This window comes from Mustelus asterias, chromosome 4, assembly GCF_964213995.1.
Source record: "Mustelus asterias chromosome 4, sMusAst1.hap1.1, whole genome shotgun sequence".
Lineage (NCBI taxonomy): Eukaryota > Metazoa > Chordata > Chondrichthyes > Carcharhiniformes > Triakidae > Mustelus > Mustelus asterias.
Genome location: NC_135804.1, coordinates 2,458,824 through 2,471,585, shown reverse-complemented (window position 1 = coordinate 2,471,585; position 12,762 = coordinate 2,458,824). Strand labels below are relative to the sequence as shown.

The window sequence follows — 12,762 nt, the reverse complement described above, 5'->3', positions numbered from 1 at the left end:
CCTACTGTGCTGTTAATGGGGGGGAGTTCCAGGATTTTGACCCAGTGACAGTGAAGGAATGGCGATATATTTCTATGCCAGGATGGTCAGTGGCATGGAGGGGAAATTGCTAGTGATGGTGCTCCCATGCAACTCTTGCCCTTGTCTTTCCCAGGTGGTTGAAGTTGGTTGGGGGTTGGTAGTGTAGTGGTATTGTCACTGGACTAGTAATTCAGAGACTCAGGGTAATGCTGTGGGGACCCGAGTTCGATTCCCACCACAGAATCTGCAATGTGATTGACTCTTAAAATGTCTTCTGAAATTGCCCAACAACCCATAAAAGGCTACTGAAGAAGATTAGGGCACACGGAGTTGGGGGTAGTGTGTTAAAGTGGATTGGGGACTGGCTATCCGACAGGAAGCAAAGAGTCGGAATAAATGGGTGTTTTTCCGGTTGGAGGAAGGTAACTAGTGGCGTGCCGCAGGGATCGGTACTCGGGCCGCAACTATTTACCATTTATATAGATGATCTGGAGGAGGGGACGGAGTGTAGGGTAACGAAGTTTGCAGACGACACAAAGATAAGTGGAAAAGTGAATCGTGTGGAGGACGGAGAAGATCTTTCCGAGAGATTTGGACAGGCTGAGTGAGTGGGCGAGGATATGGCAAATGGAGTATAACGTTGAGAAATGCGAGGTTATACACTTTGGAGGAAATAATAACAAATGGGATTACTATCTCAATGGAAACAAATTAAAACATGCTACCGTGCAAAGGGACCTGGGGGTCCTTGTGCATGAGACGCAAAAGCCCAGTCTGCAGGTACAACAGGTGATCAAGAAGGCAAATGGGATGTTGGCCTATATTGCGAAGGGGATAGAATATAAAAGCAGGGATGTCTTGATGCACCTGTACAGGGCATTGGTGAGGCCGCAGCTGGAATACTGTGTGCAGTATTGGTCCCCTTATATGAGGAAGGATATATTGGCATTGGAGGGAGTGCAGAGAAGGTTCACCAGGTTGATACCGGAGATGAGGGGTTTGGATTATGAGGAGAGGCTGAGGAGATTGGGTTTGTACTCGTTGGAGTTTAGAAGGATGAGGGGGGATCTTATGGAGACTTATAAGATAATGCGGGGGCTGGATAGGGTGGAGGCGGAGAGATTCTCTCCACTTAGTAAGGAAGTTAAAACTAGAGGACACAGCCTCAAAATAAAGGGGGGTCGGTTTAAGACAGAGTTGAGGAGGAACTTCTTCTCCCAGAGGGTGGTGAATCTCTGGAATTCTCTGCCCACTGAGGTGGTGGAGGCTACCTCGCTGAATATGTTTAAAGCGCGGATGGATGGATTCCTGATCGGTAAGGGAATTAAGGGTTATGGGGATCAGGCGGGTAAGTGGTACTGATCCACGTCAGATCAGCCATGATCTTATTGAATGGCGGGGCAGGCTCGAGGGGCTAGATGGCCTACTCCTGCTCCTATTTCTTATGTTCTTAAGCCATTCTGTTGCAAAAAACCTCTGCAAAGTAAATAAAAACGGAATGAAAGTGGACAGACGACCCAATATCGACCAAAGCACTGGAAATGACAGTGGCAGATTTAGTCCTGTGGACCCTGCAAAGTCCTCCTCACTAACATCTGGGGACTTGTGCCAAAATTGGGAGAGCTGTCTCACAGACGAGTCATGCAACAGCCTGACGTAACCATATTCATAGAATCACACAGTGCAGACGAACCCTTCGGCCCATCAAGTCTGCACCGACACATTAGAAACACCTGAACTCCACCTAATCACACTTACCCGCACTTGGTCCATGGCCCTGAATGTTATGATGTACCAAGAGCTCATCTAGATACTTTGTAAGGGATGTGAGGCAAACCGCCTCCACCACCCACCCAGGCAGCGCATTCCAGACCTCACCACCCTCTGGGTAAAAAGGATTTTCCTCCCTAAACATCCTGCTCTTCACCTTGAACCTATGTCCCCTCGTGACTGACCCTTCAATTAGGGGAACAGCTGCTCCTTATCCATTCTGTCCATGCCTCTCATAATCTTGTACACCTCGATCAAGTCACCCCTCAGCCTTCTCTGCTCCAACGAAAACAACCCAAGCCTATCCAACCTCTCTTCATAACTTCAATGTTCCATCCTAGGCAGCATCCTGGTGAATCTCCTCTGCAATCCCATCCTTCCTATAATGTGGTGACCAGAACTGCATACAGTACTCAAACTCTGGCCTCACCAAAGTTCTATACAACTCCAACGTGACTTCCCTGCTTTTCTAATCTATGCCTCAATTGATAAAGGCAAGTGTTCCACATGCTTTTTTCACCATCCTATTAGCATGCCCTTCTGTCTTCAGAGATCTGTGGACAAACATGCCAAGGATCCCTTTGTTCCACAGAGCTCCCTCTTGTCCTGCCATAAATTCCATCTGCCACTTATCTGCCCATTTGACTATTCCATCTATATCTTCTTGTGGCCCAAGCCACTCCACCTCACTGTTAACCACCGTCCAATCTTTGTGTCATCCACAAACTTGCTAATCCTACCCCCCTACATTGTCATCAATGTCATTTATATAAATGACGAATAATAGGGTGTCCAACACAGATCCCTGTGGTACGCCACTGGACACTGGTTTCCAGTCACTAAAGCAGCCTTTTGTCATGCCCTTCTGTCTCCTACAACTGAGAGAATTTTGAATCCACTTATCAAATTACTCTGTATCCCATGTGTATTTACCTTCTTTACAAGTCTCCCATGTGGGACCTTGTCAAAGGCTTTGCTGAAATCCATGTGAGCTACATCGACTGCACTACCCAGTTAGGCATGACCTCTGACGGAGCCATGCTGACTATCCCTGATCAAGCTTTGCCTCCCCAAGTGGAGATAGATGCTCTCTTTCAGAAGTTTCTCCGATAGTTTCCCTACCACTGATGTGAGACTCACTGGTCTGTGGTTCCCTGGTTTGTCTCTACAACCCTTCTTAAATAGCAGAACCACATTAGCTGTCTCCAGTCATCTGGTACCTCCCCTGTGGTCAGAGAGGAATTGAAAATGTGGGTCAGAGCCGCTGCAATCTCCTCCCTTGCCTCCCACAGCAGCCTAGGGCACAATTCATCTGCATCTGCTGCTTGTCTATTCCATGGAATCATACTTGGCAGATAATGTCCCAGACACCACCATCACCGTTTCTGGGTATGTCCTGTCTCACGAGTGGTGGGTGGCACAGCGGTATACAGCCAGGAGGATGTCACCCTGGGAATTTTGAATATTGACTCCGGACCCCATCAGGTCAAACAAGTGGACAATGAAACGTCCTGCTGAAAGCACATCCCATCCCCTCAGCTGATGAATTAGTACTCCACCATGTTGAAAAATGGAGGAAGCACTGAGGGCTCAGAATGCACTCTGGGTGGGGACTTCAATGTCCTTCACCACGAGTGGCTCCTTAGCACCACCACAGACCCGAGCTGGCCGAGTCCTGAAGAACATGGTTTCTAGACTACGACCAGTGGCACATGATGAGGGAATCAACATGAGGGAAAAACATACTCGACCTCATCCTCATCAACCTGCCTGCCGTAGGTGCATGTGTCCATGTCAGTATCGGTGGGAGTGATCACCACACAGTCCTTGTGGAGACGAAGTCTTGTCTTCACGGTGAGGATACCCCCCATTGTGTTGTGTGGCACTACCACCATGCTAAAAGATCTAGCAACTCAAGACTGGGCAACCATGAGGTGCTGTGGGCCATCAGCAGCAGAATTGTATTCATCCACAATCTGTAACTTCATGGCCCGGCATATCCCCAATTCTACTATTCCCACCAAGCCACGGGATCAACTCTGGTTCAATGTAGAGTGCAGGACAGTATGCCAAGGGCAACACCAGGCATACCTGAAAATGAGGTGTCAACCTCGTGAAGTTACAACACAGGACTACTTGCATGTCAAACTGCATTGCAGCAAGTAATAGAGATAAGTAATTCCACAATCAATGAATCAGATCTAAGCTCTGCAGTCCTTCCACACCCAGCTGTGAATGGTGGTGAACAACTAAACAACTCACTGGGGGAGGAGTCTCCACAAATATCCCCATCCTCAATGATGGAGGAGCCCAGACCTCAATGCAAAAGATAAGGCTGAAGCATTCGGAACAACCTTCTGCCAGAAGTGGATGATCCATTTCAGCTTCCTTCAGAGGTTCTCAACATCACAGGTCCCAGGCTTCAGCCGATTTGATTCACTTCACGTGATATCAAAAAATGTTTGAAGACACAGGAAATTGCAAATTGGCCCTGACGATATTCCGGCAACAGTACTGAAGACCTGTGCTCCAGAACATGATGTGTCCCTAGCCAAGCTGTTCCAATACAGCTACAACACTGGCACCCACTCCGCAATGTGGAAAATTGCCCAGGTAAGTCCTGTACCAAAATGTAGGATGAAGTCAGCCCAGCCAGTTGCAACCCATCAGCCTACTCTCGATCATCAGTAAAGTGGCAGAAAGGACCATCAACAGTGCTATCAAGCAGAACTTGCTTTGCAATAACCTGCTTATGGACGCTCAGTTTGGGTTCCTCCAGGGTCACTCAGCTCCTGACCTCATTACAGCAATGGTTTAAACATGGACACAGAGCTGACTCCGGAGGTGAGGTGAGAGTGACTCCCCTTGACATCAAGGCGGCATTTGATCAGTGTGGCATCAAGAAGCTCCTCGCAAAACTGGAGTCAATGGGAATCGGGGGAAAACCCTCTGCTGGTTGGCATCATACCTGGCACAAAGGAAGATGGTCCTGGGGGTTGGAGGTCAATCATCTCAGTTCCAGGACATCACTGCAGGTTTTCCTCAGGGTAGTGTCCGAGGATCTTCAGCTGGTTCCTCAATTGTCACGTCATGGCATTCTAGCATCTTCAAGAGATTTCAGGCTTTGTTCAGAACAAATGGTATTTATTGATGAGAGAAACTCGGTACAGGAGTTGCAGCTCTCGGCTGCCCTGAAGCCATGCTCCAGTCTTTATGATGTTAACTACATGACTGCTCGATGATTCTGCCCGAGAATGGACTCCACCCTCTGGGGTGATCACTCAGTTCCCATTGCTCCCTCAAGTCAGGTCTCTCTCTTCTGCTTTGCTGTATTAAAGAGACACACACCACATACAAAACATCAATGATCTTCCATCATCAGGTCACAAGTCTGGATATTTACTGAAGTTAACACAATGTTCAGCACCATTCACAGTGCCTCAGATACAGAAGTACAAATGCATGTCCAGATGCAGCTAGAATTGGAGAATATCCAAGCTTGGGTTGACAAGTCGCAAGTAACATTCGCATCACACAAGTGCCAGGCCATGATCATATCCAACGAGAGAGAATCTAATAATCACCCATTGACATTGAATGGTATTGCCATTGCTGTATCCCCAGCTAACAAGATCATAGGGGTTACCATTGACCAGAAACTGAACTGGATGAGTCAGATCAACAAAATCAAAATACTGCAGAAGCTGGAAATCTGAAATAAAAACTGAAAAGGCTGGAGAATGCAGCAGGCCTGCCAGTATCAGCGTAGAGACAAACAGGAGTTCATGTTTCGAGTCTGTATGACTCTTCAGAGCTCAAAATGGACTCAAAATGTTAACGGTGTTTCTTTCTCCACAGATACTGCCAGAACTGCTGGGTTTTCCAGTCTTTTCTGTTTTTATTAGCAATATAAATACTGTGGTTACAAGTACAGGTCAGAGGCTAGGAATCCAGCAGAGTAGCTCATCATCTTCCATCTGAAACCTGTCCAGCACCTGTGATGGAACATTCTTGTTGTGCCTGTCCCCTTTAAGGGGCGATCTTCTGAAAATGTCACATGATCTAGGTTGACCAACTGGGGTCTGAGTTGGGCTTCACTCCAACTTGTCTGGGCTTGTCGCAGCGGTTGGATCTTAGAGTCATGTCAGGAAGCATTGAAATCTGCATCACCATGTAAATAGTTGTTTGTTAATGAACATTTACAGTTCTTTACTGGTGGAGCCAAGTTACTATTCTCCATATGAGATTTTCCAGCATTTTCTGTTTTTGTTCCATCAACACTCAAGAAACTTGATACCACCCAGGACAAGGCAGTCTGCTTGATTGGTCCCCCTACTATAAACACTCTCTCCCTCCATCACCAACGAAGAGTGGCATCCGTGTGTACCATCTACAAGATGCACTGCAGGAACTCCCCTAAGCAGCATCAAGAAAGGACAGCAGACACATGGGAACAGTGCCGGATTTAGACTTGGGGAGGCCCTAAGCTATATAAAGCCTGGAGGCCCCTTGTTAAAAAGTTACACCAAAAGGTTGGGTTAAAATCCTGGAACTCCCTCCCTAACAGCACTGTGGGTGCATCTACACCACATGGACTGCAGTGGTTCAAGATGGCAGCTCACCACCACCTTCTCAAGGGCAATTAGAGATGGACAATAAATACTGGCCAGCCAGCGATGCCTGCATCCTGTAAATGAACAAATAAAATGTCGCAGGTTTGGAAGGTGCTGTCGAAGGAACCTTGTTAAGTTGCTGCAGTGCATCTTGTAGATGTTACACACGACTGCCACTGTGAAGGTGTTGGATGGAGTGAATGTTTAAGGTGGTATCTTGGATGCCAATCAAGTGACTGCTTTATCCTGAATGGTGCCGAACTGCTTGAGCATTGTTGGAGCTCCGCTCCAAGTGGAGATTATTCCATCAGACTCCTGACTTGTGCCTTGTAGATAGTGGGCAGGTTTTTTGGGAGTCAGGAGATGAGTTACACTTTGCAGACTTCCCAACCTTTGACTTGCTCTTGCAACCACAGTATTTATGTGGCTAGTTCAGTTTAGTTTCTGGTCAATGATCGCCCCCAGGATGTTGATAGTGGCGGATTTAGCAGTGGTAATGGCATTGAATGTCAAGGGGAGTGGTTGGATTCACTCTTACTGGAGATGGTCGTTGCCTGGCAGCTGTGTGGCGGGAATGTTAGTTGCCACTTATCACTCCAAGCATGAATATGGTCCAAGTCTTGCTGCGTTTGGACATGGACTGCTTCAATATCTGAAGAGTTGCAAATGATGCTGAACATTATGCAATCATCAGCGAACATCCCCACTTCTGACCTTGTGATGGAAGCAAGGTCATTGATGAAGCAGCTGAAGATGGTTGGGCCTTGGACACTACCCTGAGGAACTCCTGCAGTGATGTCCTGGGACTGAGATGATTGACTTCCAACCCCCAGAACCATCTTCCTTTGTGCCGGGTATGGCTACAACCTCTGACGTTACCCAATTTTTCTTCTTTAACAAAGCATTAGTCAAATATGGCAGTATTCTAATTCCCTCCACAGTACAGGAACATTGTGATTATTGAGGTGTTTCCTAATGATAGTCTGGACTATCTTTTACCTGCAATTCCACTCTCAAAAAGAGTATCATCTGCTATTAGCCTCACTTAATATGATTCCTCTCTTGCCAGTGCTGAATGCTGTGTCGTCCCAAATGTGAGAGAAACCAGATTCAGGCCTGTGCTGACTTCACTCGCTTTTGAATGTGGAAAGGCAGTTCAACAGCACAGACTGCTTGAGTAGCGGAGGACGTTAATTGGTCAGTCAGTGAAAGATACTGTATTTTGGATGTGAACTGAAACAGGGGCCCTGTCTGCCAAGGATCTCAGGGCCCGATTCAAAGAAGAATTGGTGTCCGGTCCAATATTTGTCTTCCAATCAAGTTTGTATAAAACTGATTATTTTGTCTTGATCTGGTTGCCATGTGTGGGATTCTTGAGCAAAGATTCCGCGCAATGTTTCCTATGAAAAGAGTCAGAAATACTTCATTGGCTGTCATCCACTTTGTGATGATGTCCTGAGGGGTTGAAAGTGCTATAAAAATGCAATTTCTTTCTGAAAACCAAAATACTGCAGATGCTTGAATCTGAAAGGAATACAGAAAATGCCGGGAAAACTCAGCAGGTCTGGCAGTATCTGTGGAGAGAGAAAATAGACTTAATGTTCCGAGTCTGTACGACTCTTTTTCAGAACTTCTTTCTTTCTCCTTTACCTTCTTGGTTTGAGTCTAATTGGCAATGAGATTACCTCGGAAGCTTCCTAACTCCTCCTCCTTCCCCTCCCTCCCTCCCTCCCTCCTCCTTGTCCCCTCCTGCCGCCTCTTCCTCCTCCCTTTTCTGCTCTCCCTCTCACTCTCCTGCTCTCCCTCTCACTCTTCCTCCTTCTTTCCCTCTCACTCTCCTGCTACTCCTCCCCCTTTCCTCCTCCTCTTCCTCCTCCTCCCCTCCTCCCTCTCCTCCCCCTCCTCTCCTCCTCCTCCTCCTCCTCCCCCTCCTCCCCCTCCTCCTCCTCCCTCTCCTCCTCCTCCCCCCTCCTCCCCCTCCTCCCCCTCCTCCTCCTCCTCCTCCCCCTCTCCTCCCCCTCTCCTCCCCCTCCTCCTCCTCCTCCTCCTCCCCCCTCCTTCTCCTCCTCCCCCTCCTCCACCTCTCCTCCCCCTCCTCCTCCTCCTCCTCCTCCTCCTCCCCCTCCTCCTCCTCCTCCCCCTCCTCCTCCTCCTCCTCCTCCTCCTCCTCCCCCTCCTCCCCCTCTCCTCCCCCTCCTCCTCCTCCTCCTCCTCCTCCCCCTCCTCCCCCTCTCCTCCTCCTCCTCCCCCTCCCCTCCTCCCTCTCCTCCTCCTCCCCCTCCTCTCCTCCTCCTTCTCCTCCTCCCCCCTCCTCCTCCTCCTCCTCCCCCTCCTCCTCCTCCCTCTCCTCCTCCTCCCCCCTCCTCCCCCTCCTCCCCCTCTCCTCCTCCTCCTCCCCCTCTCCTCCCCCTCTCCTCCCCCTCCTCCTCCTCCTCCTCCTCCCCGCTCCTCCTCCTCCTCCCCCTCCTCCCCCTCTCCTCCCCCTCCTCCTCCTCCTCCCCCCTCCTCCTCCTCCTCCCCCTCCTCCTCCTCCTCCTCCCCCCCCTCCTCCCCCTCCTCCCCCTCTCCTCCCCCTCCTCCTCCTCCCCCTCCTCCTCCTCCCCCCCATCTCCTCCTCCTCCTCCTCCTTCCCCCTCCACCCTTCCCTCTTCCAGTCACTCCGTCCCCTCGGCCTCAACTCCCTGTAACTCTCCCTCACCCCCTGATACCCTCAGTTTTTTAAACTCTAAACAATATTGGCCCATTCTACTCTTTCTTTCCATAGGACAGAGCAGCCATGTGACTCGGCAATGTGCTGTGATGCAACATGGAGCAAATTGCACGTTCACAGGCCACTCGACCTAACCCTGCTCCGATTTCAGATGCCGTCTCATTGTGCCTGACATTCCTGTTTTTTTTAAGCAACTGAGATACAAAGCCAGAGTTTGTACAGCACTTTCATGGTTTCCTCTCTCATTGCAGAGACGATGATGACATTAACGATGTTACCTCAATGGCCGGAGTTAATCTGAGTGAGGAAAGTGCCAACATTCTGGCAACCAACTCCAGTTTGGTTGGAACACACATTCGCTCATGTAAAGATGAAGTCTTTCTGGCCAGCAGTCCTCTGCACAAACGCATCTTAGAAATAGGTAAGTGGGGACATCATCTCAATTGGGTTTAAGCTAATTTAAATAATCTTTTTAATGTCCAACCACCCAAACAATTACACCTCAAAACAGAAACAAAATTCCATTATCCTTGTATCAGACAAGGATCAGCATCACAGAACTGTTAGGCAAAAATTACATCTTTATATTGACTGGCGTCCACAAGAAGAATTGTCTCCCTGTTGATGCGGTGTGATAAAGAGGAAGTAGTGCAATGGATCATTGTGCTTCAAGCTGGTAAGTCAACAGATTTGGTCCGAGGATTCTGAGGGAAGTAAGAGTGGAAATTGTGAAGGCACTGACTACAATCTTCCAGTCTTTCTTAGATAAAGGGGTTGGTACAAGAGGCTGGAGAGTAGCAAATGCCCAAAAAAAGGTGTAAGGATTAGCCCAGCAAGTACAGGGCAGTCAGTTTAACCTTGGTGGTGGGAAAGCTTTTAGGAGCAAGAACTTGGGACAAAATTAACAGTCACTTGGACAAATGTGGGTTAGGCAAATCGTGTTTAACTAACTTGCTTGAGTTTTTGAAGGAAGTAATTTTTGATTTGATTTATTTTTGTCACATGTATTAGTATACAGTGAAAAGTATTGTTTCTTGCGTGTTGTACAAACAAAGCATACCGTTCATAAGGAAGGAAAGGAGAGAGTGCAGAATGTAGCGTTACAGTCATAGCTAGGGTGTCGAGAAAGATCAACTTAGTGCGAGGTAGGTCCATTCAAAAGTCTGATGGCAGCAGGGAAGAAGCTATTCTTGAGTCAGTTGGTATGTGATCTCAGACTTTTGTATCTTTTTCCCGATGGAAGAAGGTGGAAGAGAGAATGTCCAGGGTGCATGGGGTCCATGCTTATGCTGGCTACTTTCCGAGGCAGCGGGAAGTGTAGACAGTCAATGGTTGGGAAGCTGGTTTGAGTGATGGACTGGGCTTTGTTTACAAACCTTTGTAGTTTATTGTGGTCTTGGACAGAGCAGGAGCCATACCAAGCTGTGATACAACCAGAAAGAATGCTTTCTATGTGCATCTGTAAAAGTTGGTGAGAGTCGAAGTCGACAGGCCAGATTTCCTTCGTCTCCTGAGAAAGTAGAGGCGTTGGTGGGCTTTCTGAACTATAGCGTCCGCATGGAGAGACCAGGACAGATTGTTGGTGATCTGAACACCTAAAAACCTGAAGCTCTCAACCATTTCTACTTGATGCCCATTGATGTAGACAGGGGCATGCCCTCCGCTATGCTTCCTGAAGTCGATGACTCTCTTCTTTGACACTGAGGGAGAGATTATTGTTGCTGCACCAGTTCACCAGATTCTCTATCTCATTCCTGTACTCTGTCTCGTCATTGTTTGAGATCCGACCCACAATGGTGGTGTCATCAGCAAACCTGAAAATTGAGTTGATGGGGAATTTGGCCACACAGTAATAGGTGTATAAGGAGTAAAGTAAGGGGCTGAGGACGCAGCCTTGTGGAGCACCGGTGTTGAGGATGATCATTGAGGAGGTATTATTGCCTATCCTTACTGACTGCGGTCTGTGGGTTAGGAAGTCTAGGATCCAGTTGCAGAGGGAGGAGCGGCGTCCCAGGCCACGAAGATTGAAGATGAGTCTTGTAGGAATAATGGTGTTGAAGGCTGAGCTGCTGTCTATGAATAGTCTGACATAGGTGTCTTTGTTATCTAGGTGTTCCAGGGTTGAGTGTACGGTCAGGGAGATGGCGGCTGCTGTGGACCTGTTGCGTTACTAGGCGAACTGTAATGGATCCAGGCACCCCCCTCGAGTGCTTGTACATCCTTTCTCAAGTAAGGAGACCAAAACTGGACACAGTACTCCAGGTGCAGCCTCGCCAGCGCCTTATACAGCTGCAACATAACCTCCATGCTTTTAAACTCCATCCCTCTAGCAATGAAGGACAAAATTCCATTTGTCTTCTTAATTACCTGCTGCACCTGCAAACCAACTCCTTGAGATTCCTGCACAAGGGCACCCAGGTCCCTCTGCACAGCAGCATGCTGCAATTTTTTACCATTTAAATAATAGTCCATTTTGCTGTTATTCCTACCAAAACAGATGATCTCACATTTGCCAACTTTGTGCTCCATCTGCCAGACCCTTGCCCACTCACTTAGACTATCCCTTTGCAGACTTGTGTCCTCTGCACATTTTGCTCTATCACTCGCCTTAGTGTCATCTGCGAACTTAGACACACAACACTTGGTCCTCAATTCCAAATCATCTCTGTAAATCGTAAACAACTGACACTGACCCCTGAGTCACTCGTCGCTGACCACCAACCAGAAAAACACCCATTTATCCCCACTCTTTGTTTCTGTTAGTTAACCAATCCTTTATTCATGCTATCTGCAATGCCGTGCACCTCTGTTTTATGCAGTAGCCTTCTGTGTGGCACCTTGACGAATGCCTTCTGGAAATCCAGATGCGCCACGTCCACTGTTATGTACATGGGCGTCCAAAAGCTGTGTGATAATTGTGGCCAAACCATGGCTTACAAGGCAAATTAGAGATAGTATCACATTCAAGGAAGAAGCATACAAATTGGCAAGTAAAAGCAATAGGCCTGAGGACTGGGAACAGTTTAAAATTCAGCAGAGGACTAAGGGATTGATTAAGAAGAGAAAAATAGAGTATGAAAGTAAGCTAGCGGGGAACATCAAAACTGGCTGTAAAAGTTTCTACAGGTATGTAAAGAGAAAAAGATTGACAAAAACGAATGTAGGCCCCTTCGAGTGAGAAACGGGAGAATTCATAACGGGGAATAAAGAAATGGCTGAGGAATTAAATTTGTACTTTGCTTCAGTCTTCACAAAAGAAGTCTTCACAAAAGGGCGGCACGGTAGCACAGTGGTTAGCACTGCTGCTTCACAGCGCCAGGGTCCCGGGTTCGATTCCCGGCTTGGGTCACTGTCTGTGTGGAGTTTGCACATTCTCCTCATGTCTGCGTGGGTTTCCTCCGGGTGCTCCGGTTTCCTCCCACAGTCCAAAGATGTGCGGGTTAGGTTGATTGGCCAGGTTAAAAATTGCCCCTTAGAGTCCTGGGATGCGTAGGTTAGAGGGATTAGTGGGTAAATATGTGGGGATAGGGCCTGGGTGGGATTGTGGTCGGTGCAGACTCGATGGGCCGAATGGCCTCCTTCTGCACTGCAGGGTTTCTATGATTCTTTCTAAGAAATGAATAATGTATCAGACGTGCCGAGGGAAAC

At 48.1% G+C, this 12,762-nt stretch overlaps 1 protein-coding gene across 2 annotated transcripts in view; it reads left to right on the top strand.

The window, feature by feature from the left end:
- Positions 1-12,762, top strand: part of LOC144492463 (transcription initiation factor TFIID subunit 4) — a 310,284-nt gene that overhangs the window by 115,889 nt on the left and 181,633 nt on the right. For both annotated transcript variants that reach the window (XM_078210514.1, XM_078210515.1), the window contains exon 11: positions 9,366-9,535. In XM_078210514.1, coding sequence (XP_078066640.1) covers positions 9,366-9,535 — 170 coding nt within the window. The remainder of the gene's footprint in view (positions 1-9,365; positions 9,536-12,762) is intronic.